This window comes from Paramacrobiotus metropolitanus, unplaced genomic scaffold (assembly GCF_019649055.1).
Source record: "Paramacrobiotus metropolitanus isolate TYO unplaced genomic scaffold, Prichtersi_v1.0 Parri_scaffold0000057, whole genome shotgun sequence".
NCBI classification, from domain to species: domain Eukaryota; kingdom Metazoa; phylum Tardigrada; class Eutardigrada; order Parachela; family Macrobiotidae; genus Paramacrobiotus; species Paramacrobiotus metropolitanus.
Window position 1 is genome coordinate 80,592 of NW_026570277.1, and position 27,943 is coordinate 108,534.

At 43.1% G+C, this 27,943-nt stretch overlaps 6 protein-coding genes across 7 annotated transcripts; 3 read left to right on the forward strand and 3 right to left on the reverse strand.

Annotated features, from left to right (window-relative positions):
• Positions 1–2,149: 2,149 nt before the first annotated feature.
• On the reverse strand, positions 2,150–4,006 carry LOC129592957 (uncharacterized). Its single transcript, XM_055489115.1, has 2 exons — positions 3,319–4,006; positions 2,150–2,667 (listed from the first exon to the last, which is right to left on the reverse strand). The coding sequence occupies exons 1-2, from the start codon at positions 3,946–3,948 to the stop codon at positions 2,215–2,217; spliced, it is 1,083 nt and encodes a 360-aa protein (XP_055345090.1). The 5' UTR covers positions 3,949–4,006; the 3' UTR covers positions 2,150–2,214.
• A 2,391-nt stretch (positions 4,007–6,397) lies between these two features.
• LOC129592910 (N-arachidonyl glycine receptor-like) lies at positions 6,398–7,996 on the forward strand. The gene is made up of 2 exons (XM_055489064.1): positions 6,398–6,958; positions 7,523–7,996. Exons 1-2 carry the CDS (start codon positions 6,398–6,400, stop codon positions 7,994–7,996), a joined length of 1,035 nt encoding a protein of 344 aa, XP_055345039.1.
• A 1,048-nt stretch (positions 7,997–9,044) lies between these two features.
• LOC129592911 (P2Y purinoceptor 8-like) lies at positions 9,045–10,772 on the forward strand. Its single transcript, XM_055489065.1, has 2 exons — positions 9,045–9,605; positions 10,293–10,772. The coding sequence occupies exons 1-2, from the start codon at positions 9,045–9,047 to the stop codon at positions 10,770–10,772; spliced, it is 1,041 nt and encodes a 346-aa protein (XP_055345040.1).
• A 1,311-nt stretch (positions 10,773–12,083) lies between these two features.
• Positions 12,084–14,075, reverse strand: LOC129592912 (proteinase-activated receptor 3-like). Its single transcript, XM_055489066.1, has 3 exons — positions 13,506–14,075; positions 12,668–13,060; positions 12,084–12,098 (listed from the first exon to the last, which is right to left on the reverse strand). The coding sequence occupies exons 1-3, from the start codon at positions 14,073–14,075 to the stop codon at positions 12,084–12,086; spliced, it is 978 nt and encodes a 325-aa protein (XP_055345041.1).
• A 6,684-nt stretch (positions 14,076–20,759) lies between these two features.
• LOC129592962 (uncharacterized) lies at positions 20,760–23,271 on the forward strand. Its single transcript, XM_055489121.1, has 2 exons — positions 20,760–21,037; positions 22,328–23,271. Exons 1-2 carry the CDS (start codon positions 20,956–20,958, stop codon positions 22,951–22,953), a joined length of 708 nt encoding a protein of 235 aa, XP_055345096.1. The 5' UTR covers positions 20,760–20,955; the 3' UTR covers positions 22,954–23,271.
• An 834-nt stretch (positions 23,272–24,105) lies between these two features.
• LOC129592906 (uncharacterized) lies at positions 24,106–27,181 on the reverse strand. 2 transcript variants are annotated; one of them, XR_008691024.1, is made up of 3 exons: positions 26,746–27,181; positions 25,174–26,353; positions 24,106–24,852 (listed from the first exon to the last, which is right to left on the reverse strand). XR_008691024.1 is itself a non-coding variant. In XM_055489058.1 (2 exons), the coding sequence occupies exons 1-2, from the start codon at positions 25,356–25,358 to the stop codon at positions 24,288–24,290; spliced, it is 750 nt and encodes a 249-aa protein (XP_055345033.1). In that variant the 5' UTR covers positions 25,359–25,526; the 3' UTR covers positions 24,106–24,287. The 2 variants fall into 2 exon arrangements, 1 of the variants encoding a protein (XP_055345033.1); XM_055489058.1 differs by lacking the exon at positions 26,746–27,181 and having other exon boundaries at positions 25,174–25,526.
• Between the last annotated feature and the right edge of the window lie 762 nt (positions 27,182–27,943).

The following is a 27,943-nucleotide window of genomic DNA, read 5'->3' on the forward strand; positions in this document are numbered from 1 at the left end:
CTTATTAATGCAGTTATGTACCCGATGTCAGTGCTCTCCACGGAAGTTTGTACGGGGAATCCGGGAATGGTACACTTAAAGTGAGATAACAATTATTTAAAATGTCTGCCGTCAGAAATCCAGGAAAGCAAGCACGTATGTCTATCTCAAGGTCACTCATGTTAACTAAATTGTAGACGTACATAAATGCATTGGCAAACTTTTGCTTTGAAACCTGTTGAAATTTGATATACCGTAAGCCTCATTGGCCCTTATACATATTTTGACGACGTTTCTCCCCGATATGACCGATATCTGGGAGAATTGGCAATATGTATAAGGGGATATCGTATCGCTATGCTTGTAGCTGTGATCTTTACCTTTTTATAGGTGTGACTACAGTTACAACCGGTGAAAAGTATGAACCGGTATGTGTGGTAAACTTCGCATGAGCACGATTTGTCTACATAGTACATACGCCGTGACAGCGTGACCGCTTGTCTGCGTGAACGACAGCATGTCTGTAGTTCGTTACACGGAGACACGGGATGTACAGGAACAGGGCACATGCCCTGTTCCTGTACATCCCGTGTTCACCTGAGCCGCTGACCATTCAAGTTCCAGATTTTAAGAAGGACTTCATGAATTGCATGCAGCACTGTGACTCCCAGTAAGTTGAACATATCCACATAGGCGTTTCACTTCAGAAGCGCAAGCAAGTTCATTGCAGAACAATTCAGAATCCTAGTGAACGGTGAAATAGATTCATAACATTACATAACTATTGATAACACGACATAATTAATTTTTGCTTTTTAATTCTTGTATGACTCTGCAAGGGTGTCTTTTTTTTCTTTTTTATTATTTTTTTAAAATTACGTGCTAAATAGGAATAAAGCGATTTGGGAAACGGTAGCTGAGGTGTAGCAGCTGCAAGCACTGCAATGCATTTTTATCGAAGATCTGCACTGAATTTTTTCTTAGTTAAGGAACCGGCTTGCTCGGATCAGTAAAAAAGTTCATATTTCCAGAAAAACCAGCGATAAAAATATCTGGCAACGTTATCCGAATTTTCTATTTGTTTGTACGAGTATAATTCCTATGTTAAATTCCTATGTTATAACCTTATTCCCAACATGTTGTTATGACAGAATGGCGAAAACCGGTCAATCTTCATGGCTGGAAGCCGGACGGCTGCATGGAGGGGAGAACACCCCTTGACAGCAGAGTAATCAAGAAGAACAACGGCAGAGAGTACCTGGCGATTGTCGAAGAGTGTATCAATGTTGGTACATTCGTCTACCATGGCTAGGTACTCGCTTCTGTTAACAGGAGCGGCAAGACCAGTGGGTTTGCAGTATATTGTCTATTTTGGTGACGCCTTTTGTGATTATACGAGCAGAAGAACGCACGGTTGCGTGTATCTGTGCATATAAGCCGGGCAGACCAACCGGAAACGTTCACATTGCAGCGCGATGAGTGTCATATTGTGCATTCTAATGCCTGGAAAGTGTTTTGGGGTTACAGAATTGCAGTCCCAGTGGAACATTACGTGGAAAACTGTTTTTAGCGGAGCCAAATGAGACGGACATCGTTCCAGCAGAGTTACGGGATGCTTTCGCTAGAACGTTTATCTTGGTCGGCTAGGAGGCTACGCATTCCTATAAGCCATGCCTCCTGTTTGACAACATGTGGTATGGCGTGTAGGAATGCTTAGAATCCTAGTGCTGAAATCTCCCTGGTTTCAACTCTGCTTACGTCGGAAAAAAAAACTGAAAAGACACTAACCCTTCTCGAGAATTAATTTTTTTAAACAATCACTACCGCATTTTAGGTAGGAGTATTCTGCATATTTTACAGTACTTACACTGACTTACAGAATAGTGAACTCCTCGCAAATGTTTCGCTTTAATTCTTTTGAGGGAAGGCCAAAAAAAGATCCCCTCGCATTGTCATAGTGTTCCCGCACAGCTGTACGAACGTTATGTTTACGTGTTTTAGATTTGGTATTTGTGTGCTCGTATTTTAATGACGATAACATACAGTAAGCCGTGTTTAAGCGTGGTTATTTTTCCGAATTCTACAATGGAATTCTCCGGCGACAGTCAGCTTTCCAAAAAACACAGTTTTAAAGAGTCTTAACTGTTGCGGGAAGCATCATGCTGAACTATGTAAAAATGCGTTTGAAGAAGAACTTAACAGATTGCTTCTTCCTGTGATTTTTGTATACTGAATCTAGCCGTTCTTTCCCAACATGGTCTCCCCAAATTTGTTATATCCATACGTTCTGCTGTTGTTTGAGTCAGAAAACTTGGTCTGGAAGCCGGATCGTTCCTGAATTGTATAGTTGCCGCAAGTCCATGTGTCAGAAATCGGCGCATTATCCTGGATTGCAGGGAACAAATTACGGATCCCCGGGATCCGCTGCAGATAGTCGCGGATTGGTTTCGAAAAAAAATTCCGGAGGTTATTCAAAGACGAGCAGTGGCATTGTTCGTCATCCAAACAGAGAGGATTCCACTGCAAATTAAGCCCCGATCTCGAACCGGACGCTGAAAGACTGTCCAGGAAACGCTGCTCCACATCCGTCAGGTTATTTCCATCCAGGGAAACCCGCAGTATGTCGCGCATGACAAACGGATGGCTCACGGAAAGTTCAGAGATTTTGTTGCGGGATAGGCTAATTACCTGCGAAAACAGTAAAAATTGTGGAACGACCGGTCTGAAGTTATTGCTATATTTTGAAACGTTTTGCCGTGCAGACCATTGCAGAATGCTTTGTACTAATGGTAAGAAAAATAGCACAGTTGGTCACTGATTTCCGAATACTAATTTATTAATACGTACAACAGTACAAGGGTACAATGCATGCAAAATGATGAGAATTCTGATGAGTACTCGAGCTTGTGTACAAGCTCTATCAGGTATATTATCAGTCTTCAATCGCATCTCACGAAGTACGAAGCACCCTTACAAATGTTGAATTCACAAACCGCTTTCATATGTCGGAACGGCGTGTGGTAGGCCACTGAGTTCAACGCAAAGGAGTATAAAACTAGAGCCGAAAAATTCTGGCAGCCGGAAAAAGCGCTCTTTGCAAAAACTGAGCATTGGGTTAAGCATGGCTCATTGCTTGAGTACGTATCAAAGTTCTTCTTCAGTTGTATACATATTACATATATTTTTCGAATGTACGAGTTTTCAATAAAGTATTATATATTGCGATAAACTGGTAGAGACAACTAGATTAATGGATCACTGTGCAAACGCGCATAGGCGGCATTGCTGCCTCTGAGGTTATGTAATTTGAGTGCGTTGCGCAGTATGTAATACTCTCACTGCAATGTCAGCAGCCAGCGGCTCGAACACTGACCAGTCAAACGTCTTGAAATTATTGTCAGAAATATCCAAGAATCCTAACTGGTAAGACGATGCGCTTCCGCTAACTGGTGCAAACGATTCAAACGCATCGAGTGCAATCGTCGACATTCGGTTGCGCTTCAGTTGCAAATATAGTAACGCAAAAAACCCCTCAAACGTATCCCGCGCAATGGTGGGCAGAAACGTATTCTGGATAAATAAAAGGACAACTCGTTTCTTGACATTGGTAAGAAAAGCGGCAATAGGAAAAGGCGGGTCATCGGACGTCATTGAAACACTCCCGATATCAAGACGCGTGATTTTGGGAAGCGATGGCAACGGATCAACTACCGGCAGAATATAGCGGGGACTGCAGATTTCGAATTCCCATGGAAAAATGCCTATTTGCAGGAAATCAACATTAGTCGGAATGGCACTTAAATTATACACCGGTTGCCGGCATGAACAGCTCTGTTCACGTATTTCTGCAGTGCAAGTTGGTAAACCGTAAGACATCTGGAACTCTCTGCCCGGCATCTGAAACCCAAATGAACTGACACGAGTCCAAAACAGCGTTACAAAAATTATGTTAATTAAAAGAGTGTTCATTCTTTATGTTATGCCAGACTTTGCAAGAAAACTAATGCATGCAGACCGCATTAACACTTTTCCGATACACGGTCGTTTAAGTAAAAAAACGCTTTACCCGTTTACAAAGCAGCTTTATTTTATAGACCGTGGATCCGCAAAGCCTACAATAAACGCTCTTATTGCCTCTGGTCATATATGCACGCTGCTGTTAGCAGAACGTTTATTTTTATCGTTGACGTGGAAAATAAGCGGATTTTACGGAGCGCAGCGACCTTCTGCGAAAATTATGCGTAATAGTTATTGCTCATCTCCGGATAGCGTCCTGCATGGCAGCGGCGAATATTGCTGAGCCAGTTGAATGATCGATTAACGATTTTCGGGGTTAGTGGCAAATTTAATCAGAAAACAAAGAACTCGATGTAAGAACTACTAAAAAAAGGCATTTAGTGACAAAATGCGGACCAGGATTTGTTTTTTCTGAGAATTACTGATGAGAATTAGCTGTACCGCGCGTCAATCATGGGGCCAATCGCATGTTACAAACACGCTACCGGCAGTACTGTACTATTCGACGATCCGGAATAATGAGGACTGTTGTTCATAATGTGTATGACCTTGATGTTGGATTCGTCGTCTATGTATTCGTCGATTCAGATTCTGTCACCATCAGATTCTATCAGATTCTGTATTCTATCTACGTTTATATCTGTACATAATATTATGTACACAATGCCATAAAATGCTTGTTTTTGTCACCAGCAGGCAGCAGAAGCTTTCCGAAATACCTGTGCATAACGCTACTTTAAATTTGGGAGTGGGCGTCGACCTTTTCTACAATATTATATGGGTTGCCGGTTACAGCTGTGCCTTTAACAGGATTTTGGAAAGACAAAGGGCGACCGCATAAACACTATAAACTGCATCTGATCGTTTATTGTCCGTTGCACCGCAATTACACCGGAATAGGCGGGAGTGTAGATTTTAGTTGATCATTTCGGATGAGCAAACACTGCGCACAGATCCTTTATTACTGTTCATATCTGGGCAAAAACGTACACCGTACAAGTACAGAGTACTGCTTAATCCATACTTCGGTTTGAGAAAATAAATCTATGCCGGTTGGAAAAAAAACCGGGGTATGTCGAACGAAGAACGACGCTTACCTTTAAAATGTGCAATGAATTGCGAAGACCGAAATTCTAAAACGTGGTGCGATGCTCGAAATAATTTTCATTTGACGGCATCCATATTCTGGAAAACCACGTTAATCGCATTGTAAAACGTTTATAGATACCATAAGAGCTCACATTCTGTCTCACGACTACTCGATTACGCAGACGCTCGTATCTCCGTTCCCAATTTTCGTCCATGAAATATTCCTCAAACTGGATGTGCTAAATAAAACTGCCGGTTGATTTGACAATGATCGGGGTCGCCGCACGAATGTGATAAAGACGACCGGAAGTGGATGCAAACCCTTCAACGGAAAGAGTTGGCACGGCACTGCAAAACTAGCGATTCGTGCTCACTACACTGCAGTTGTGTGATTGCTGCATAACGGTCAAGCATGCTTTTATGATGGTCCAGCACTTTTTTACCCTACAAAAATTAATAATCACAACGAGAACTCGACGCATTTGGCACTTGTTTGTGTGAAACATTCTCTTGGGTTCCGTTAGAAAGTTCCGTGGTGTCAATCAGAAGCTGAACGATCGTTTGTTAGAACAATTAATTGTCAAATCGAATTAAAAAAGTACGGGATTGGAAGCATCATCAGCAGCAAAATGCTCCCATTACTTGTAACGCAGTTGAGCATTGCGTTTGGTAACTTCAGTTAATGCAGCATGCAGATCCACAAAACAAAGTGAAAACATTTCCTTGTAGGAACACTATAAGCAAGCAATTTGAACAAAAGTTTCGTAGTACTTAATTCAACGGCAGATGCCGGAATATCGCAGGCAGTTGGTGCGCATAGTTTTTGAAGTGTTTAAGGTCACAGACTTAGTTAGGTACTGACCGTTCCGGAGTGACTACACAGAAGCTCCAGAGCACCGTACCGGTTCATCGGTAGTTTCGAACATGCATGGTGTTCGGTAACTTCGGTTAGCCATTACGCTCGTCTACAAACCAAAGTGAAAACATTTTCCTTGGGGGCCATTCAGCAAGGAATGCGAACAAAAGTTTCGTAACATTTGATTCAACGGCAGATGCCGGAAAATCACAATCCACTTTGTGCTGCACGCTTTCCTTTTATTAAACGGTCGTGTTCTTAAAAAAAGTTATGTAAATCTCTACCGTGTATGCTACAGATAGGATGTCAAGATTTTCAAGCGGTCACACATCACTTGGGACTTTTGAATATAAAATGCCAGTTGACTGCTATTCCGAAATTAAATGCACCTCTCTTTCTAAATGGACTAAAATTCTTGCCTTTGACTAGAAACGATGGCTTTGCAAACCTCTTGTCATGGCTGAACCAGGCAGTAATAACACAACGCTGATCGTATTCGACGGCAACTTGACCGGTATACAATGGAACATCCTAGCTGGACTGCGGCTCTTTACCTGTACCACAACATTCTCCTTAAATGTGGCTGTATTGACGGTGTTCATCATGACTAAGAAATTGCACACACCGTTCAACGTTTACTTGATCAACCTTCTCGTGGCGGATATTGTCTATGTGAGCCTGTCCTCATTTCAAGGCGTCATCGAATGGTTGAAACCCAATTGGTGGGGTGGTTTTGCGCTCTGCTGTGTGTACAAATACGGGATTAATGCGCCGGCCGCCTGTATGATCTGGTCGCAGGTGCTGGTCACCGTCAACCGCGTGTGGGCGGTCACGTGGCCGCATTTGTACCGGACACACCACACGGCACGCTGTGCGGTCCTGACGTGTACAGCCATGTGGATGGTCATTCACGCCATCTGTGTGCCGTATCTCATTCTGGATTCCTGGTGGGATCTGTTGCCGGGATCACTTTATGGGTGCTTTTTTAACTCCGAAGCGCATTTGCTGTACACTCAGGCAAGTTTCCAGGCAACAAGCCAGAAACCAATAAATTCAAGTATATTCGATAAATTTTTAATTTTTTTAAAGATAAACACTAGAACAAAATAGAACAATCTGCCGCTTTCGTCAGACGTTAAAGCCTAGCGAGTGAATTGCAACCCACTGGTTCTGTGATTATACAAAGCGTAAGCGTCAGTTTGACGGGAGCACCGATTGACTGCAAAAACTGAAAAAAACCGTTCAGCAGATGATTGTAATATTTCGATACTTGAGTCTGTTCGTCTGGAAGACTGAAGGAAAAGAAGGATTTCCTGAGCTCACATTAAAAGTAGACTCGTGAACGGAAAAATCATATAAAACATAATTTAGCCTAAACGTTTAGGCTAAATTATCTTTTATATGATTTTTCCGTTTTAACTGTTTTACGCAGTTTCTATACATTTTTATTGCAGATATCTTTACTGAAAGAGTTTCGATGGCATATGCTCATTTTTAATAAAAAGTGCTCACCGTGAGCTTAATTTGATTATTGGCATTGCCAATGTAAGTATTTTAGCCAGTTTTTTATTAACGCCACAGATTATCGAGATCTCCATGGCCGACTTTCCCGCCCTGTTCATCATTGTAACCTATCCTTATTTACTCTGGATGACCCTCAATCGCCGACACCGTCCCACTCGCCCATGTCACAGACGCGGCTCTGCCCCCGTGTCCAGTGGGGGCCCCCTCGATAAAGAACACCGTACCGCATTCTTGGTCCTCACTCTGCTGACCATCAGTGTAATTATCTTCCTGGTTCCATTACCGCTCGTCATGATGATCGGGTTAGCTAACAGTTGGCTAGCCGCCAGTGCATCATTCCGCGCCTCACTCTGGCTACTAGAGATCCAGGCGGCGGCGGACACCGTCATCATCTTCGTTAGTGTCAAAGATCTACGGGACACCGTAGCACAGACACTGTGCTGCCGGAGAGGGCGCGGGCCAGATCGACGGTTCTCACGGAATAGCGTCGGGAGTATCGGATTGAACATCATGTTTATCTGCGGAAAATAAATGCGGAAGTGTCTTGTTCGTCGCTGCTGTGTATCCGCTCTTTACTCCACTATTGGGCATTTGTTTTTAAGATATCATATTCTTCAACTTGTTACCACAGATCTGGAAGAACGCGGTGCAAGGAACGTAAGGTCACCTTCAGGTCAGGTTAGATATTGTGAGTCTGTTCCGTTGCCCTCCGGAGTTTAACTATATTAACTATACGCGCGAGAACGGCAGTTATGTGATGTCAGTATTGTCATATTGATTAAAGCTCATGCAAACATGCTAATAACAGATACAGGATAAATCTATTCACTCACCTGGAACGCTATCCATTACAATCACTGCATACAGAACAGATGCAGCGTACATCCGCTACGGCCTACATTCCAGTGCAACGAACGTTCGTGGACCTTGGTTGTCATTACATGTCACGGACCCAATCTCAAGACTCAACCAAAAACAGTTTGCCCTGTTACCGTGAACTGTGTGTGTAGCAATCAGTTGTACGGGAGTTTGGAACTCTATCCACATTCTACCCGGTATTTTACGTTGATTTGTCACCGTTACACTTAATGGTGGAGCAACGAACGTGACCCGTTATTGTGTTGGTACAGAAGCCAGTTAATGATGATCGGGATAGAACAACAAATAATTGATATGCTGTAACAACGCTGACTGGATCGTTGAATTCTCGAATTTTTGTACTGTATAAACTCCGGAAAGATCACCGCGCAAAATTAGCATCCAGGCAACAATGCAGTTTCAACGCACTCTTTACAACCAAAAACGCTCTACGACTCACTTTTCCAAATATTCAGTTCCTCGCAAAATTACTTCTCAATCGCGGCGTCAGTTGAGGGTTCATTGAGAAGCTGGTGTCCTTAAAGCAACGATATACCGCAGTACAAAGCGGCGTTGATAACGGCAATTAACCACCGGTAATCGTGTGGTGACAGTTACAAACCTCCGATATAAGCGAACTGCCGAGCGGGCGAAATGAAAGCAATGATCATTTCAATCCAATCTCGCGCAGTCTTGTCGCTCTTGCAGTAGCGCTTCCACGATGGCTGAACCAGAAAGCAACAGCACAGCACCAACAGTATTCGATGGCAACTTAACCAATGTGCGTTGGAACGTCCTTGCAGGGTTGCGTATATTCACATGCACGACGACAATCTGGCTGAACGTCGCTCTGCTATCCGTATTTATCGTGACGAAAAAACTGCACACTCCCTTCAACACTTACCTAATCAATCTTCTTATAGCGGATATTGCTTATCTGACACTGTCGTCGTTCCAAGGCGTAATCGAGTGGCTGAAGCCCAACTGGTGGGGTGGTGTTACGCTGTGCTGTTTATACAAATACGGGATCAATACGCCGGCGGCCTGCATGGTCTGGGCACAGGTCCTCGTCACTGTTAACCGTCTGTGGGCCGTCACATTCCCCCATTCGTACCGCACCCGACATACCACGCGGTGGGCCGTCGGGGCGTGCGTCGCTATGTGGGCAGTCATGCACCTTTTTTATGCGCCCTATCTGATAATGGATGTTTGGCGGTATCCGCTGCCGGGACCGCTGTACGGATGCCGCATCAATGCTGACGCGCAGCCAGTGTATGTCCGGGTAAGTATTACGACTAGACGTTTGTGACCTGCGGTAAAATTTGCTTCAGGCAGCAGTTGCACCACCGGAACTGGTTGCTTTGGGGAGGCAATATTTTCGGCCAGAGATGTTACACTTAATGTTCGAGACACATGCAGCATGATAACTGTGACAAAACACTGCATTGCAACACAAAAACAAAATCACAGTGTGCTGATCTTGATAATAACTTTAGCCATATAACCATTTTACCTCTTTTAAAATTATTGGAGGTGAACGGAAGTGATGCATTTTCGAATCTGACGACTTCGTAGATCAAAGAAAGCTTATGCGCGTTTGCGCTGCCATAACACTACATAAAATATAGTTTGGCAGCTAAGTAGTTTCAATGCAGCCACGCTTTCGTGTCTGTGTAAATACTTTTACGGATTTGCGCTGCCAATTATAAGGGCGTTCCTTTAATTTTGTCAAAAGTTGGCGATATATTGTCGATGTTACTCAAAATTAGATAAGATGTTGGCCTGAAAAACAGATGCTTTGTTTCCACACATATCGCCAACACAGGCTCTTTTCTTTTCGTGCCTATGCTGGCAATTTATGCGCGTTTCTGTTGCTTTTTTTTGTTAATCTTCTGTATTGTATTGTGGAACGGCTGGCTAATTTCAACTTCTTGTACTCTGAACATCTTTTACGCCATCTCTTTTTCAGATTATTTTTGTTTCCATGGCCGATTTTCCGGTCTTGTTTATCGTGGCGACCTATCCGTATTTGCTGTGGAAGACCGTCAAACGCAATCGCTGCCTAGCGGTTTCATCACGAAGGATTAGTGCAGCCTTTATACCGGCACCCTGTGGACGACCGCTAGATAAGGAGCACCGCACCGCCTTTTTGGTGCTGACGTTGCTGACCATCAGCGTGATAATTTTTTTGTCTCCGTTGCCACTCGTGCTGATGATTGGGCAGGCCACCCATGTACTGGCGCCTGGCGCGTCCTTCCGAGCCACACTCTGGCTGCTGGAGATCCAGGCGGCTGCTGATACGGTCATCATCTTCGTTAGCGTGAAGGATTTACGAGAGACCATATCACAAGCGTTGTGCGTAAAGAGGCATGCCACGGACAGGCGTTTCTCGCGAAACAACGTTAATCAAGTCGCACACAGCCCCATGGTCATAATCCATGGAAGATAAGCAACAAATTCACACCCCAGAAAAATCTATCTCGTAACAGGAGTGGCTTACAAGTATTAATTTACAATATGTGTTGCACACAGTTGGCGCCTGCTGCCGAAATATGTAGCAGAAAACGGTAGCAGGGCCAACGGTTAACGGAGTAGTGCTTTGAAACGAGCTGCTTGCTGAATGAAACGTTACAAGTATTGTGCTTGGCTGTGAAAATTTTGCATTTGGATTGTTGGCTTTTTGTGCATTAGAATCAAGAAACCTTGGTGAAATGTATAATTAATGTTACCGCTTCCGGTGACCACTGTGGGCGCTGGAACCCCGGCTGCTGGGCGACTGGTACCCTCGTGAGCGGCTGTGTGCGGTGACCGTGGGTCAGTGAGAAGCCGGCCGACAGGGGGTCGGCGGAAGAGAACGACCAGTGCCCTGCGCAACCGAAGGCCCCTTTATTGAGCAACGCGAAATAACAACGAAGAACAGCAGGGTGTGGCGGGTGGTAAAGAACAAAATCACTCGCGCGCACACGAACGGAAATGCAGTGACAGAGCAAATGCAAATGCCGAACCAAAAGCAGAACCAAGTGCGGGCACAGGAACAGTGCCGAGTGCAAACGGCCGTCGTCGGCGCGTGTAAGGCGGCGGCCGCTTAGATCTAAGCGGCCGTAGCGGCGCAGCGCCACCACCGATTCAGGTAACTGGCTACAGAAGGCGAAAAGAAAGAGCGGGAGCACACAACCTCCAGCTAACATTAAAACCAATTAACGTCGTTAATTGTAACTTACAGTCGCAGATTCATTATAATTATATTGTCAGATCAGGACTAAGTGTAAGTGGTTTGTCTGTTATTTTTGTTGATTGTTCGTTGTTTGTTATTGGTGTTGTTGTTGACTGTCGCTACTCCGGCCGGCAATGTGCCGCAAGATCATTCAAACGTTGAAATGCTAAACATTGCGATTAGTTTTACGGTTTATACTTTATACCGATGGCAGCAACTACAAGGTTGTTCGTGGCACCGTTTTGTTGACCCATACCGAGATATGTACGCCGCTAATACGACGAGGGGTTGCTGCTGACTGTCGCTGACTACATCAGTCGCTCGAGTTCGGTGTAATTGTGGTTTTCCTGTGTATGCTCCTTAAGCGCTTTGCCCATTGAGACAGAATGACGCTGCAAACTGGAACGGCGGACCGTCAAACGATCCACTGTACATCTTAATTATGATTTCAATGTTTACACGCTCTAGGGAGCAGATAAAACCCGCAGGATCGTGCAGTCTCTCTTAAGAAAAAGGGACACTCCTTAAAACTTTAACTACTGTGTATCACTCCTCCAGCATCTGCGAGGCGAAGTCCATTGTGACAAATTTAGATTATTTCAGCCACTTAACAGCCGCTGAAATAATTTGTGCAAGCTATCGATGAAAAATAATAACAGTAATCCTCTTTCAAACAGATGCGCTATTATAACAACATGTATTGTAATAGCAAACGTGCTTGTGGACGCATTTGTATGTTCCTAGTTCTCCTTGTTCTTTGATATGTTTCTGATTTATGCTTTTTATGCTCTTCCAAGCATTATTATGCTCTTAGTTAATATCTTAGCAATATAGTGAACAAAAGCAAAAATAATTGCAGGAGTATAGACGTAGCGAATTGTAAGCGGCTGTAAACCGTGTCACCATTAAATTCAAAATTTACAGCTCACGTTATAAAAACTGGTACCCTGCAAATCGAAAGTGTTTCTTTCCATGCTTTAACAACGCCAGAGCTTTTTGTTTTGTTATTAGTTTTTAACACTAATAGTTTGTAGATTTATCTGCGTCTGTTCGTCTAGACTGCTCGTGGGGCGGATCGTTGATTCGTCCGTAGTTTTTCTCCACTTTCTACAGAAGAGAATTTGGCTCACGGCATCGCGGAGATCCTTGACGATGACGAAAATAATGACGCCATCAGCGGTGGCTTGCAGTTCCTGCAGCCAAATGGCCGCCCGGTAGAAAGCGACCGGAACGTCGTGGTTGACAAAGCGTCCGGCCAGCATCACCAGGGTCATTGGCGTCAAGCAGACCACCACACTGATGGTGAGCCATGTTAAGACGATGAAGGATGTCCGGTTCTCGTCGCTAAAGGTGCGCCAGTTTCCACTTGCAGGCAAGGACGTGGGAAACGTGTATTCCCTGGTTTTCGGTTTGATCGATTTGAGATTGTTTGGACGTTTCCGCATGATGGTTTTCCATAGTAAGTACGGATATGTCACCATGATCAGTATAATCGGCAGGTCTGCCATGGATATTTCGATCACCTGCGGTCAAAACAAAGGTCACAAAAACCCATATATGAAAATTAATGGCAATTTTTTAAGTGGTAGGAACTCGTGACAGGGCGGTAAAATACTGCGAAAAATGAGGCACAAATTCGATAATTTCGTTGTAATAGGCAACGTTTAACAGTACAGATAGAAGCAGGACGTAGGAGTAAAAATAAAAATCGGCCAGTCGGTTCGCGGTTCAAAAACTGAATAATGAGAAATGGGCAGTCTGCACCAATAGCGCATATAAATCACCAGCAAGAATTTCAAACAGGGAAACGTTTGTTTGTGCAATACGCGTAGAAAAGGAGCAACTGCTTGGTTTTAGCTTACCTGTACATTTGTAATTGTATGCATAGTATTCCATAGTAATATACTGACTCTATTCAAATTCAGGTAGCGTAAAGAACTCTTTAACATAATGCACTTCTACACTTGCCTGTGAATAAACGGCCTGTGGGTCAACATTGATATGGCAGCCGTTAATCTCACCGGGCAGTGAATACCACCAGGCATCCATCACCAGAAAAGGCACGCACACCACATGCACTACCATCCACATGGCCACGCATGTACCGACCGCCAGACGACGCGTATGCAGGAACCGGTAGGAATGCGGAAAGGTCACGGCCCACACCCGGTTCGCCGTGATGAGGACCTCCGTCCAGATCATACAAGCCGACGGCGTGATAATACCGTATTTGTAGATATTGCACAGCCAGAAGCCGCCCCACCAATTTGCTTTGATCCACTGGATTACACCGTGGAAGGACGATAGCGCAAGATACAGAAGATTCGCCACGAGCAGATTGATCAAGTAGATGTTGAACGGTGTCTGTAGCATGCGTTTCGCCAGGAACACCGCCAACAGCACCAGACTCAGCCAGAAAGTAGCGGTACACGTGAACAGACGGAGACCGGCGACGAAATTCCACTGGACGTTGGTCATATTGCTGTCGCATGCCGGCGCCACGATATGCGTTGTAGTATTGTTTCCCTGTCCGAGCATTGGAGGAATGTTGTATATAATAGCACATATGCACTACAGGCAGGACCGTTTCCTTTCCGGAAAATAATCAGCAACTAAAACAAAACTGCATCACGAAACAGCGGCTTATATGGCATGGCTGAGTTTTCTGGAATCATGTGCCCAGAGCAGAGAGTTGAATGCGTGCACCAGCGCACCTTTAGCAATTACTCACTATTTTTAGGTCAACGACGTTTTATTGTCAGTCGGGGTAGGGTGGCAAGCTCACTGGATTTTCACAAAAGAATGTGGATCGGACGGACGAATCAGTGGATTTTCACGGCGCAATTGTCATAAAGCAAGGAAATTATTTCCTATCACAAGCGTAAGCGTTTCAGGTAAGCCTTTCAGAATGCATCTATCAGTAGTTACCATTTACCAAGATAAACGAAATTGCGATGGTTGCATCGCATGAAGGAATATTTACTGCACTATCATTTGTTCACGAAAAATCGATGCACAGATGATCGGTTACTAACCGATAGTTAGGCCGATGGAAAAAAAGTTATGCATGCTCTAAAACTTTGTAGGAACACCGAGGTTATCTGTGACTATAAATTCGTCCTTAGCGATCCTCATAAGGTCAACCATGAGTGGATGTGCGGGAACTGAATTGCCTCGCACATTATTAGCTTGATTTTGTGCACTTTGTATCAAAACATTTTTGTGCGTCATTTCAAACATATACATAGAATTATCTAAAAAATCTAGAGTAGGGTTTAAAATTTTGATTGCGTGCGTAGAGGATGTAATAATCCGCCGGCTGTTGCCTGAAAAATGCATTGTTCAAAATATTTTGCCTCCTAGACAACACAAGGTCTCAAGTACAGACGGCTGACGACGAGTAACGCTTTGATGATAAACTAAAACGATACAGCTGCATGTGAATCATGTTCTTTGGTACGACCTGCCAAATCTTGCAAGGGTTCAGCAGGCTACCTAGTAATTAGTGTTCCGTGTGTACACTCCGTCGTTCGCGTTTCCCCATAATTTTCTGGAGTGAAGCAGACAACATTACGGACTGCTAACTGGAGCGTGTAGACGGCACAACAGACTTATGTGTCATCGACACTACTTTTGATAATCCCTAGGGTACATCTTTGGTACAACTTAGTGAACCTATTATTCTTCTTTCCGGACACAGGGAAAGGTCTACAAACAGCTGCGACGGATGCCCCTCAAGTTCACCGTGGGCAAAAAGCGTAAATATCGCCAGATAAAACACAGACATTTCACTATCTGGTCTATCTCCTTGTACGCGTAATTAGCCAATGTTGATCGAACGCGTTTTGAACAGCGCTTCAAAGGGCACTTTTACCGGCCAGTTGCCTACACAGTAATCATTACTCGCAGTGCGAAAAAACTGGCCTTTTCTGATGACTAGCCGTAACTAATGGTCGAACTACGGCCATTAGTTCGACCATTTTGCAAAATTATTGGGCAGTTGTTTAAAGAGAGTTGAACAACTTAACTACAGTGAAACTTCTCTACTACGTACACCCTCCGTTCCCAGCTTCCTGAACGTTACAAAGGGGTGTACGTTAGGTAGGGGCACTGCCCCCAGGGGCGAATTAACGCCCCCCCAGGGGTGAGTTATATATTTGCGTGTAGCAACCGGAGGCGGCGCCGTGTATGTTTTGGAATATAAAATGACTTCTTCAACAATGATTTTCGAGCTTTTTCTCCAAAGAAAAACTCTGACGCTTACGTCCCGCGTCCATTTCTAAACAGATACAGTACCGTAATTGATAGGTTAAGTTCCCAACTACGTCTGTAAATGTTGTTTTTCATCGTTCCGCTGCTTCGCATAGCAAGATCCGGCATTGGGCACACTTAAATCTGGAAGCCGGAGCTTTCTTTGAAATTGTTGTTCCTCGTTCTTAGCCAGGTGTACGTAACGTAGGGGTTGAACGTATGTTAAATATGGTCTGCCGTTCCATGATAGGTGTACGTTATACTTGTAGAGGGGTGAACGTTATAAAGAGAACTGCCCCTATGTTATAATATGCCGGACAGTCCGGTTCCGATCCGTATGCACATAATAAAGGGGTGAACGTTATAAAAAAGTGTACGTTACGAGGGGTTTCACTGTAGTTTATTAGATAAATTTGCCTCTACTTTTGCTATGCGCTTTGCTGATGCTTTTTTCAGCAGTCATACTTCAGCACAACATTGTTCAACCATACGTGAAATTGTATGCCGTAAACAAAAATTGCACTAACATGTAAGCTTATGTTGTATCCAAATTAGTATCAATAAAACAATTCTTGTGTAGGGCAACTTCGATTACATTAACTGCATAACTTCGGCTAAAAACAATTATCTGATAACGATGCCAATAATTCACCGATAAAACAAAGTAATACATTGATGCGTACCAATAAAAAACTAATTAATAATTGAGCTACTGATACTTTTATAGTCAATAAACATTGTGCTGGAAATTGGACTGGCACTTTTATGTTAAGCATTGTACTGGTAAGTGGACGTACCTAGTAATAGTCCACAGCTTGCCGTCAGTTGTGGATACCGTTTCGAAAGTGGAAGAGAAAACTGCAGTACGCTCTCTGCATATCATGCAAGGCCAGATCGTTTCCGCATAGAAACGGACGGTACCAGTTGGTTGAGTAAAGTTTAACTTCTGTACGAGTAACGCGAACTAGGGTATCGTTTGGACAACGACGGCTAATTAACAGTGTCACGTTTTGATTTTTTAATCTGCTACATGGTGCCGGCTTAGTTGATTAGCATTTAATTATGTGCATCATGTTCAGTAAGACTTAGCGGTTATAACAAGACGCATAAAATGCGGCGCCTTGTATGCGCGCAATGTCAGAATCCGCAAAGTAGTTGCACAACAACTAAGTACTGTTGTAGACGGACGCGGTTATTTTGACAATCGCATACGGCAAAAATGAATCAACTGACACAAGTAGATGAACCCGGACGGTGTGAAAATAATCATAATTATGTTCTGCTGATCGTTGTGCTTGGGGCTACTTTGAGGTTAGTATCGCTTTACCGCTTAGAATTTTGAAGTACGTATAAGTTTATAACCATAAATTCTAGAACGATTAACAATGCCGACACCTGCTGTTACTGTCTATCTAGTCTTATAAAAATTTAACGTGGATTACATCAAGATGGATTTCCCTGCCGTTATTGTTCAGTTTCTTAAAATATAACCACACCTACAGATCTGTAGATGGATGGGCGACTTAGCGAAGTGTACGTCGTAGGAAGATACCAACTTCGCGTCCGTACTTCGCGCTGTACTTCACGTCCGTACTGCTAATATTCGCTTGTTATTCGAATATTGCAATTCTGGAAAGGGTAGCATGGAAGAAGTGTTTCTGTTATGAATTATAAGTTATGAATATTTAGTTTGTATTGACAACGGTACTTGATAAAGGTCTTACAGTTGTATTATGTCAGTCTTCGTAAGTATTAGGTACGTATGTGCATTTTCCTGTCATGTTTCTTACTAATATTTGACGGCTTTCGATCCTGAAAGTGTTTGTTATACTTGATACCCATTTCAAAACCTTTTTAATAATGCCGGAAGAATATGCTCTAGTCACAGGCAATTGCTCAGGTTACCTTCTGCTTTAATACGTACTCTGTTTACAAGCTGATACAGCTAATGGCGTTATTACAGACTGCGAAAATGTTTACAGTTGCAATGTGCTTGGTTCTATAGCTTTTTCAGGGACACTCTATCAGTGCCTTTAAAGGTCATATCTACCGTTACTTGCCACATGGGTACATGGGTAATTCACGACGTCTTGCCATTAATTATCTGTAGTTTGTTCAGTTTTTGAGTGCAGAATTACATATTTCCTGTTATTGTGTCAGTTTCCATCTGATGCAACGAATCAAGACAGACGTACCGTGAGCGTCGCAATCAACTCATCCGTCTGCGGAAGGTAATATTGCAAATTACTCATACTTGTGCGTACAAAGTGCTTAATGGAACGACCGATTAGCTGCTCTAGTGGACGAGTTGAATCGACTCGTTCAATCGACTCGTTCTTTGTGAACAAGCAGTGGTTAAAACTGTTTGCCAAAAAAAGCATTTCATAATACAATGCAAATACAGAGGATCTTGTAGATTAATTGATCGTCCGTGCTAGTAAGATATCGAAAAGTTGAAAGCGAGCTGCTAATAAACGATTACTAAAAGCTTGCACAACCAAATGTATGTAGTTCACCCTGTTTCCAAGTTGCATTACAAAGTAAAGGTGTTAATGGTATTAGACCAATCCTATACTTGTCTACGCCATGAACAGCAGTCCAAAAGGAAAAGCGAGGTTTTGTAGAACCATGGGATAAACAAATTCCAAACTGGAGGTTAATAACATCGCCTCCAACAAAATCGGTAATGTGATATCTTCGAATAATAATCATCTGTTTAGTCCTGTCTTTTGTAAAAGCTGAAAACTTAAAAGGCTGGAAAAAGAATTTTGCGCATCGGATGCTATTCAACCTCTCCTATTTTTCTAATTACTCTACGAGAGCCGTCTGTTGGATTACGGTGCTTTGCCGTCCATGCGTAATTCAGGCAAGGTATATTACGACCTTTTGGCTTTCTTATCAAACCGTGCCTTTGAATCGTTTTCCGAGGGTACTCTACGGCCAAATCGTACAGACTGATTGGTAGATAAGTAATCCGAAATTTATCGATGCTTTTTGGATTCTATTGGCTCCAGCTGGCGAAGTTTTACCTTACGATTATACCGAATGCAGTATTTTCGCTCGACGAGATACGTATACAGCAAATCGGTTTGCTGTTAAAGCAAAGCTGTTTACTTTGGGTTGTACAGTTTCTTGTTCTGGATCACATGCGGCACATGCTTCCGCTTTGCTTTAAATGTCGGAATTTTGCACTTTTCGACACCCTGATCGCTTCATTACCCGTTCAAACTGCAATATTAGGACAGTAACCGCAATTGTTAGCGAAAGATCTTGACCGATATTGCGCCCACAACCGAGCACACACAGTAGAATGCTGATTTATCGTTCAATCGCTTCGCAGTTTTAACACTCGGTCGATTATTCTTGGATACTTCCGATTAACGTATGCCGTGAGCAAAAACAGTTCATCAGTTGGTTATTGTATTTAAAGACCTTGCAGATTGGTAGCGGCTGCCATTTATTCTTCCATAAAATACGACGGCAAATGCGTGTCCCTATGTTAACTGTATATGGACATAAGCTTTTCACACGCACAACTGCGCAAAGTTTATGCAGCCCGGTTTCTCCAGAAATGACGGGGTTTACGTAAGTGATACTTTGGCGGGCACTGGCCTTGCCCTGCATATTAGTGGTCCTCCGGTGTCTGTACCACCGGATGATCGCTGATGTGTTGGTTAAGGACAAGCTAATCATCCCACACAGCGACCAAAACCAGGGAAAGCTCGTTGTAGTACTTTCCAAACCCCTGTTTTCTTGGTAGTCGTAAACTCGTAACACAGCAAAATACACGTGCGCCACACAAAAGAAAACTGGGATCCCTTCCTTGCGTCGGTTTTATGTTCAGTCTTTTTTAATTCTTACGGCTACCTCAGTTATAGTTCTTATGAGTTAAAAAAACTGAAGACAAAAATAAGCGCAGCAGCTGTGCTTTCGTGTTTTTATGTTGCTCGATTATCGGAATCCGGAAGGTCAAGCTGCAACCGGTCAAGCACTGCTCGGCAGCTCGATGAAGAGAGCGAAAGATTCTTTAATTATCTCGATGTTGCACGCCTGCTTGTTCCGTGTAGCATATCCAACGAACTCAGAGCCGTATTTCCTAGATTTTTTTAAATTAGAAAAACAGAATTTCGAATACTGTATGCCTTCGAAGTTCGAATGTCTTTGTTACCTTCATGTCCATTTTTCACGTCCTATTTTTGCAACTCGGTTTTGTGCGCACAGACTATTTTCAAGCTATCGTACACGCACCCGCAGAATGCGATAAAACAATGTAAAAAGTTGCTCCAAAGTGCGCGTAAGCGAGCGTTTTAGCGGGTGTATCGGTATTATGGTATACTAAAATTGCACATTGTATCAGTTAGGATGTTTCCGCGAATTATTAAAGAACCATAAAACAAATTCATTTTTTATCTTTGCATTTTAATTGAAAACCCAGTTATGTATAAAGCGGGATCCGCAATTTTTATTTCCACCATTCTGCCATGATGGTACATTTGTTACTACATATATCTAAAGGTTATTTCAGCAATCATGTGCTTCTTCTGTCTTATTGATGGGGAATTAGTGGGCGGTATGAAGATAACAGCTGTTAAACGGATCAAGAACATAACGGTGTGAACAAATAAATCGATCTCCCATAGATCCGTTGAGACGAGATCAGTATACCCGCCGAGCGCTATAATCCCGCCACATGCGGTAACAATACGGGCGTTATGAGCAACGGAAGATTTTTTGCCGGCAGCCCTTGGCATTGATGTAAACCGGAAATCTTGTATACCGGCGAATGCAGCGCAACATAGAATTGAGCGGGATCGATAGCAGAGAGAGAGCGAGAGCGCGAGATATTTACTAGAAATCACCGCGGCTAATTCACCGCTAATTCAATGGCAGCGGATCCAGTTTTTGCTGGTTTGCGTGGTTGGTGTCAATCGGCGGAAGAGCGCGGCGTCAAGGTGCGCAATCCACCGGGAATCCTTGAGATCATTCGTATTATCCGCTGCGATCAATACCGCGCGTTTTGGATGCTAAATATCCTGGATTTATTGCAGTTTGGCGACTGCATATAACATTTTGTTTTATGGCTCTTATGGCGAATTTAAATTTGATTCGTGTTTGCGAGGACATTCTTATATTTTTCAATATCATCTAGAATATATTGTTGACAGAAATGCAGGGAGTGCGGGAATGCGTAATTATTGGATCGCTGTTTGTGTTTAATGGAGCGGCACTGCTGGGCGCCAGTCTGCAAGGTAAGGCCTCATCGACAATCATTAACTTCCTTTACTTTTACACCTGACAACAAATAGCGCACAGAAACAATCTAATGTGAATTCGAAAGAAAAGCGTAATAGCATCCAGTGTCGAATTTTTACTTTCTTTCATCAGTGTTTCTTGGATGGTTTTTTTGCTCTCGCACTTCAATACAATCTGTATATTGGTTCTTTCGGGTTCTTAGTAATTGTGCGATAGCAAAATATATCGTGGAATGTGATCCGTTATTACGATAATTCTGTCCTCTGATGTCAACTAGACCCACTGTAATTAACTTCCCACATTGATCAGAGGCAGACGAGGCAGATCGCAAAATTAGGCAGCATGCTAACATTGTCCGGTAAGGACCGGTGTTCACAATCTGATAGCCCAACATTAAGGGAAGCGCCCCGGTACATGATCCCATGCTCGTGTACATGCACGGTACACTTCGCGTAATTGCGCGCACCCCAAGAAACGTTTTTGCATTGCTCAATGTCATTGTGTAGCCAAATAATTCCAGCATAAACTGGCCTCAACAACATTTCTGCGCACGATAGCCGGTTACATGTACAGATACTTATAGGTGAAATAACATTTAAAAAATTTTTACCCTGCATGGTTTTACCAAAAGCCTTATTATGGAATAATTTTCGAAAAATTTTGAACGGAAACGCATTTCAGAAAGATGCAGATCGCTCTGCAAGGCAAACGTTTCCGTGCATGTACAACGAATTTGCTGCCATATATCGAGTCATTTTTAACACCGTCATGATTCTGAAAAACGAGCACGACGATCTGTACCTTGCTCCCAGGAAAACTAATTATTCATAATACAATAAAAGCTAATAAGCAGTAACCCAATAACAGTATCTAATCAAAGTTACAGATACCAGATCGGTGCAACATAAATACGGATCGTGACCGGTAAATAGCAAGAACTACCGGTATATACAATACATCGCAGATCAGAAGGGAAATAAAAAGATAGAAGCTGCGACGAAGAAAAGGATACTCGTATAGGTAACACAACGATGAAAACGAAACAGAAATCACTATAAAGGCATTTAGAGAAAAAACAATCGAATCAAAAATCAAAAGGGAATCGATGCAAAACTTTGATGGTAAAATCAACAAGCAGTGTGCGACAGAAACACATCCATCGCAAATAAATAACCTCTAGTCGCCGACACTGGGTCTAAACAGCGAAGCGTACACTGTTTTTACGGTGCATCCGAAAAACCGGTGAGCTAATGTTATTGGTCCTAAGTTGATCATGTTTTTCGTAGTTGCACGGATATTGCCGTATCCCATGAATGTTCTTCACGAATCCCAGCACTACAACAAGACCATTGCCGGTCTGCAGATGCTCACCGGTTGCATGCACTGGCTGCGGGCCGTTCTCAAAGCGCTTCACTCTACCAACCGTCCGGTCGTTGCCCGGGAGTTCTACAGCACTTTAGCCAATCTGTTCCTGACGCACAGCATTCACGGCGCGACCGGTCTCATCGTCGTGACCTTCGTAGCCTACACCTTCTTCGAGCACCCGGTAGAACCGCGCCTCGTGGCGGAGCTCATTGTCAGTGTCAACAGGACCTGTGGAGCAGAAGCCGCTGGACACGCAGATAATCAAGCGGGCAAGCTGATCATGCTGTACACCCTCATCGATCTTTTTAAGGTCATTAATTACTGGCTGATGGTGATCAATGCCGTGATACTGGTACGGCTGATTTGTACACACTGGTACGGTGCGCCGAAGGTGAGGAAAGTGCGGCCGGAAATGGAGGATATTACGGAGACAACGACGCTGATCAGTGTGGAGGAGGTGAAAAGCGATACGGATCCGGAGACTGGGCTGCCCATGAAAATGGATCCGTACGGTGGAAATTACGCAACATTCCCGTCTCATGCATAAGGTGAAGACGGTGCGATTTTAAATCATGCTTTATGTTAGTGTTTGAACAAGCGTCAATCAAATCACTGGCCGTGCTTGCTTATTTTTATCACTACTTTTGTATTTTTCGGTTTTTCAACAAATAAAACCAGTTTTTTAATGCTTTTTTGCTTTTACCACATAATAATACTGTCGAAGTGTGAACATACAAGGTAATGCTGCTTCGTTTAGAATTCTTTGTTCTTTGCTTTGTGCAATGCTCTCTACAATGCGAAATTGTTTTAAGTATTTTAAGTATTATTGTTTTAAGTTTATATATTTGGGTATTGCGTATTACATCAAAACAACCCGACTAACTCAACGTCTTGCCGGTAAAAAAAAACAACAGAGCAACTTCATACCGTAATTGCGACAGATCTATTATTCGGAGACCGAATTAATCTCACACGATCAACGCTCAGTGTTTGAATAATAAATTTTATGTCTGTCTGTTCTGCATATTAAATAAGGTCCTTCTCTCGCACTCCTGGCGTCCTTTCTCCGATCTTCTTTTTTGCGGTGGCTTTTTCTTCGGCTTCTGGAGATTATACCGTAACGTAAAGCCTGAAGTCTTCCATCTCATTCAAGTACGACGGCGCGTGGCATGCTTCGTTATTGTAGCTCTTGCACCACCACACTGCTTTTAGAATGCATCCGACGGTCGTACGCCGGCAGGATACGCAGTTTCTGGCACAGCTCGGGTGGCGTCCGCTAATTTCAGTTAGAAATCGCTCACAGTGACCACCCATGTACAGATGCTGTACGCGAAGCTACCTTACTAGGTTAAGTCGCTGTATCGTTAAAAGGTTCGCTTCAAATAGTAGGGCCATTCAAGCCGCACACTTTGTCATAACTCATACATATGATTAAACCGTTTGTTCGATCTTCGCCAAGAAGACCAGTTTTCGGCACAAATTGTTGCTCTTCTCCTGCATTGTACGTACATTTGTTATGGACACATGGTAACCGACACACAATCACTTAGCTGCTATTTTTACAAAAATGCCTTCTGTGCACTTGGCTGAACATCCCTGTATGCAATAAAAGGAATAATGTACGAAATTATTCGTAATTATGCCCACGCTTTCTTTACAAATCCTCGTACAACGGCATCTACTTTGTTGAATACGGCGATTTAATAAATCACGAAATACACATGAAAATTGAAATGATATACGACAAGCCGACATTTTATAACCAGTTATTTTTGCAAAACAGTGGTTTATACTTCAGTATTGTTACAATATAACAGCAACGTCTCGTCTCAAAAAGTGCATAACTATGGTCAATATCAGTTACTGTAAATATCAAAGAAACTAATGAGCAAGTTTTTCCGGCACTATGCTAGCACCGCGACTATTAAAGGGAAAACATGTACTTCTTTGGAGTCTTCCACAATCAAATGTTCGTTGATCCAAATTTGTAAAAGGATACTCTGCCCAAGTCTTCAGCTCGGGATTGTAAATTTCCATGAACGCCGTTAGGGAGTCTTTGTGTGTCCGTTCGAATCTGCCACCAAATACGAAAATGCGATTATCCATAACAAAGGCCCCATGCCGAGTTCGAGGTAGTCGAAGAGGGCCAGCGGTTATCCAGTTCATGGTGTCTACATCGAATTGTAGACACGAATCAATACAGTAATCACGGCGATATGGATTATCGCCGCCGATGACGTACAACGCATCGCCTACTTCAGCAAACGCACAGTTTTGCCGTGGTTTCAATGCTCGGTAAATACCCGCAACCGTTCGGTATTTAGAAGTCTTGGTGTCGAAGCGCGCTACCGATTGCTCACTGTAGCCGTCCTGAGAAAGGCCGGAATAGATTTGACCGAGCAGCATGATGTGGCTGCTGTGTTTAGATGTTGCTACTGGCTCTTCTCTGAAAATAAATTTGAAATCACGCAGAAGTCCGATTTCTGCAGAAGTCAAAACCTTGTTGTGCGCATCTGGCTAAATATTGGCAGCCAGATGTTACAATTATTAAGCCAGACGCGGCAGTTTTATCATTCATTACTATGCTGATGGCTTATGGCAGACTTTAAGAAAACTTCGTTGGTTAACTTGATTTATTGGATTACTAATCCATGAAATTTCAAACTGTCCAGAAAAGAGACATGTACGAACTATGCATACGCATTACATATACCCAAAGCCAAACGGTTTCCGAGTAGCGTTTCTTCTTTCTTGACGTCAGACTTACGTTTTATGTTCATCCGTTAAAGTACTCCTTTCTGAACGCACTTCGGTGATTTGGTCTCCCGAAACCTTTGCGATTTTTGGTTCGCGGTATTTAAAAGCAGTACCGTCATTTTCCCAAAAAAATATCCGGTCGCCGATTGCTACCGGGGGCAGACACCATTCCTGAACCTGGATATCGGTTTGCATGGTACGCCATTCCCGGCTTTGCAGGTCCAAGCAGATAATCGCTAGGGTATGACTTGAGGTTCTGTCAATCGAGCCGGCGTTTACCTGACTTGGCAAATCAAACGATTCTTGACCATAGTGAACGATGATGGAACAAAATTCTCGCAGAACTGGTAAGGTGGAAGCACCACGCCATGCAGTGTTTTAGTTTGCGGGTCGTACAGCTGCACGCGAATTTCCACCAGGTTGACGGCAATATAAAATTCGTGCACGATCAGTATTTTGTTATCACTAACAGCCTCCAAAATATTTTCAGTGGTTTCTTGTGCACCGTGCAGTTGAGTATTGCAGACACACGGGCAAATAGTCGCCGCCGCTTGTTGAGCAGTCTCTGCTGCCAGTTCTTCAATGAGCGCTTTTGTTTTATCAGCCGTGGGCCGGTGTTGAGCACTGCGAGAAAAGCATCTTCGAAGAAGACCCCGAAAAAGTGACGGGATACTATCTAGTGACCATGCGTATCCATCAATAATTTTTGAAGTAAAGTCGTAGTCGGTCACACCTCTGTCATATAAAAAGCTGTCAGATTTATTTGCATTCCAGAGCACTTTTTCTTGGATACCGGAACAGTATTCATCTAAATCGAGGATAACGCGCCCAAGGCTCCAACTATCGGTCTTTCTGCCGACGCTTTCATGGCTTTGACGAAAAAACTTCGTAAGCATTTCCGGAGACATGTACAGGTATGTACCATGAAGTCTTGACGTGTCACTAGATACGGTGCGCTCTTCACGCATGTGCACAGAATCGTCGAAATCTCCCACGAACAGTGCGCTGTGACGGTCTTCGTATCGTTTCACCAATACATTCTGTGGTTTCAGGTCTCCGTGGATGATATTCTGCTGATGTAAGAATCCCAATCCATTAGCAATTTGCAATGCGTAGCAAGCTGCGGCACTTAATTCAAGGAGGGCATCGCTTTCTTTTTATTTTATTTAGCAAATCGCTCAGAGTTCCGTCTAAAAAAGCTGTATTTTATTAAACTGCCGTATTACAGTTAAAAAACTGCTGAAGACTGTACTAATGAATTTTCCGAATACGTAATTATACTCGTAAGTATTTGCATCAATGTCTACTTTCATTCTCATAATCCTGCCGGTTCAGCTCGCCCTTTCCCATTCTACAGTGGACTTCCAAAGAAAAAAACGGGAAAAAGAAAACAGCCCACGCGTAGGGTGTATATTACTAGTCCGTTTGCACGAGCTGTACACACGCTGTGCAATAGTTTCATATACATAATGAATTGTACATCATATATAATATCTATATTTGTGGTACAACTGCGAGAAGTGCGAATGGGCCGAATGGCTACACTATCCAGTTGTTGTCAATCGCACTGTTTCAGACTCACCGCTGTAATAGTTCATCAACAGTTCTATAGTCACTCCTCCTCCATATTCTTCAATAAAAAGAACCTTATGATAATCAGTTAAATTTTCATGCTGCAGCTTGACCAAACGTTGCAGCTTCTCTTTCAAAGCGCCGTAGCCATCGTCCACAGCTGGGCTGGTTTTATGCAGATGTATCACCTTGACCGCAACGTACGTCTCTGTCGGAAAGCTGTCACAACATTTTTGTGAAATACTCCCAAGATGTACAGTCCCAAACTTGCCTTGTCCAATGATCCTGTTGGCGTACTTCTCATAGTCACACTCTTTTCCACATGATACATATGATACAAGTGCATGCGGTTGGGCGGGCCCGACATCCATCCTTCCGCAGGATGAAAACAAAGTCCCCTCGGTTATGATCAAGCAAAACTAGCAAAGAAAGTGTCCAAACCCAAATTTCTGTTTGTTTCGCAAAGGCGCACAGTCAGCTTAATCAAGAGAATATAGCTAGATTACCTGGGTAATGCAAAGTCGTTATCGTGTGAAAATTACAGATACCGTGGGCATTTATCAGAAAACTGTTTACATGCCCTTTTACTGCTTGTTCGAAAGCGCATCGATCGTAATGTTATCTTTAACTGAATTGATTAGTCGCCACATTATCCAAACTTTCTCGCTTGCCTTTGTTTTCACACTAATTATGGGTTACAAACCGAAAGTGTGTATAAAATAATATAAACGATACCGATACGCAGATGCTTAGCCAATTACGGTAAGTATCACAGCGTAAAATAAAACCAACTAACCACCAAAAACTGTAAAATAAAAACAGTTCATTTAAGCAATTCTTGAGCAGTGCAGTTTAAAAGTAGAAACTGATGGTGTGCACAACGGCCGGAAATAATTATACCTAGAACTCGAAGTACCCAAGTACAATGTACTGTTAACAATTATCAAGTAGTCCTTACCAATAAGACCAATAAGACTACGCAAATCCGGCAATCTTGCGCAGGGCAAGAGATCTACAGGATGTATCGAAGTATGACGTTCTCGGCTTGTTATGATTTCTGTTAAATGAAATGGCGCAGTGCTGCACTAAATTTTAGTTTATTATCATGCTGTTTAAGCAAAGCCGGGAAAGTTTGCGGAACATATAAACAAAGCTGAAGCCGACGGTGATGATAACACAACAAAGGGCCAAACATTCCGTTTAAATCT

Excerpts from the sequence above, each read along its gene's own strand:
- LOC129592957 (XM_055489115.1), bottom strand. The coding sequence starts at position 3,948 with ATGAACACTCTTTTAATTAACATAATTTTTGTAACGCTGTTTTGGACT. Across the intron at positions 2,668-3,318 it reads CGCTGGCTGCTGACATTGCA|GTAATTAGCCTATCCCGCAA; the intron begins GTGAGAGTATTA and ends CTGTTTTCGCAG.
- LOC129592910 (XM_055489064.1), top strand. The coding sequence starts at position 6,398 with ATGGCTGAACCAGGCAGTAATAACACAACGCTGATCGTATTCGACGGC. Across the intron at positions 6,959-7,522 it reads CGCATTTGCTGTACACTCAG|ATTATCGAGATCTCCATGGC; the intron begins GCAAGTTTCCAG and ends TTAACGCCACAG.
- LOC129592911 (XM_055489065.1), top strand. The coding sequence starts at position 9,045 with ATGGCTGAACCAGAAAGCAACAGCACAGCACCAACAGTATTCGATGGC. Across the intron at positions 9,606-10,292 it reads CGCAGCCAGTGTATGTCCGG|ATTATTTTTGTTTCCATGGC; the intron begins GTAAGTATTACG and ends TCTCTTTTTCAG.
- LOC129592912 (XM_055489066.1), bottom strand. The coding sequence starts at position 14,075 with ATGCTCGGACAGGGAAACAATACTACAACGCATATCGTGGCGCCGGCA. Across the intron at positions 13,061-13,505 it reads CACAGGCCGTTTATTCACAG|GTGATCGAAATATCCATGGC; the intron begins GCAAGTGTAGAA and ends TTTTGACCGCAG.
- LOC129592962 (XM_055489121.1), top strand. The coding sequence starts at position 20,956 with ATGCAGGGAGTGCGGGAATGCGTAATTATTGGATCGCTGTTTGTGTTT. Across the intron at positions 21,038-22,327 it reads GCTGGGCGCCAGTCTGCAAG|TTGCACGGATATTGCCGTAT; the intron begins GTAAGGCCTCAT and ends TGTTTTTCGTAG.
- LOC129592906 (XM_055489058.1), bottom strand. The coding sequence starts at position 25,358 with ATGCAAACCGATATCCAGGTTCAGGAATGGTGTCTGCCCCCGGTAGCA. Across the intron at positions 24,853-25,173 it reads TTAACGGATGAACATAAAAC|AGAAGAGCCAGTAGCAACAT; the intron begins GTAAGTCTGACG and ends ATTTATTTTCAG.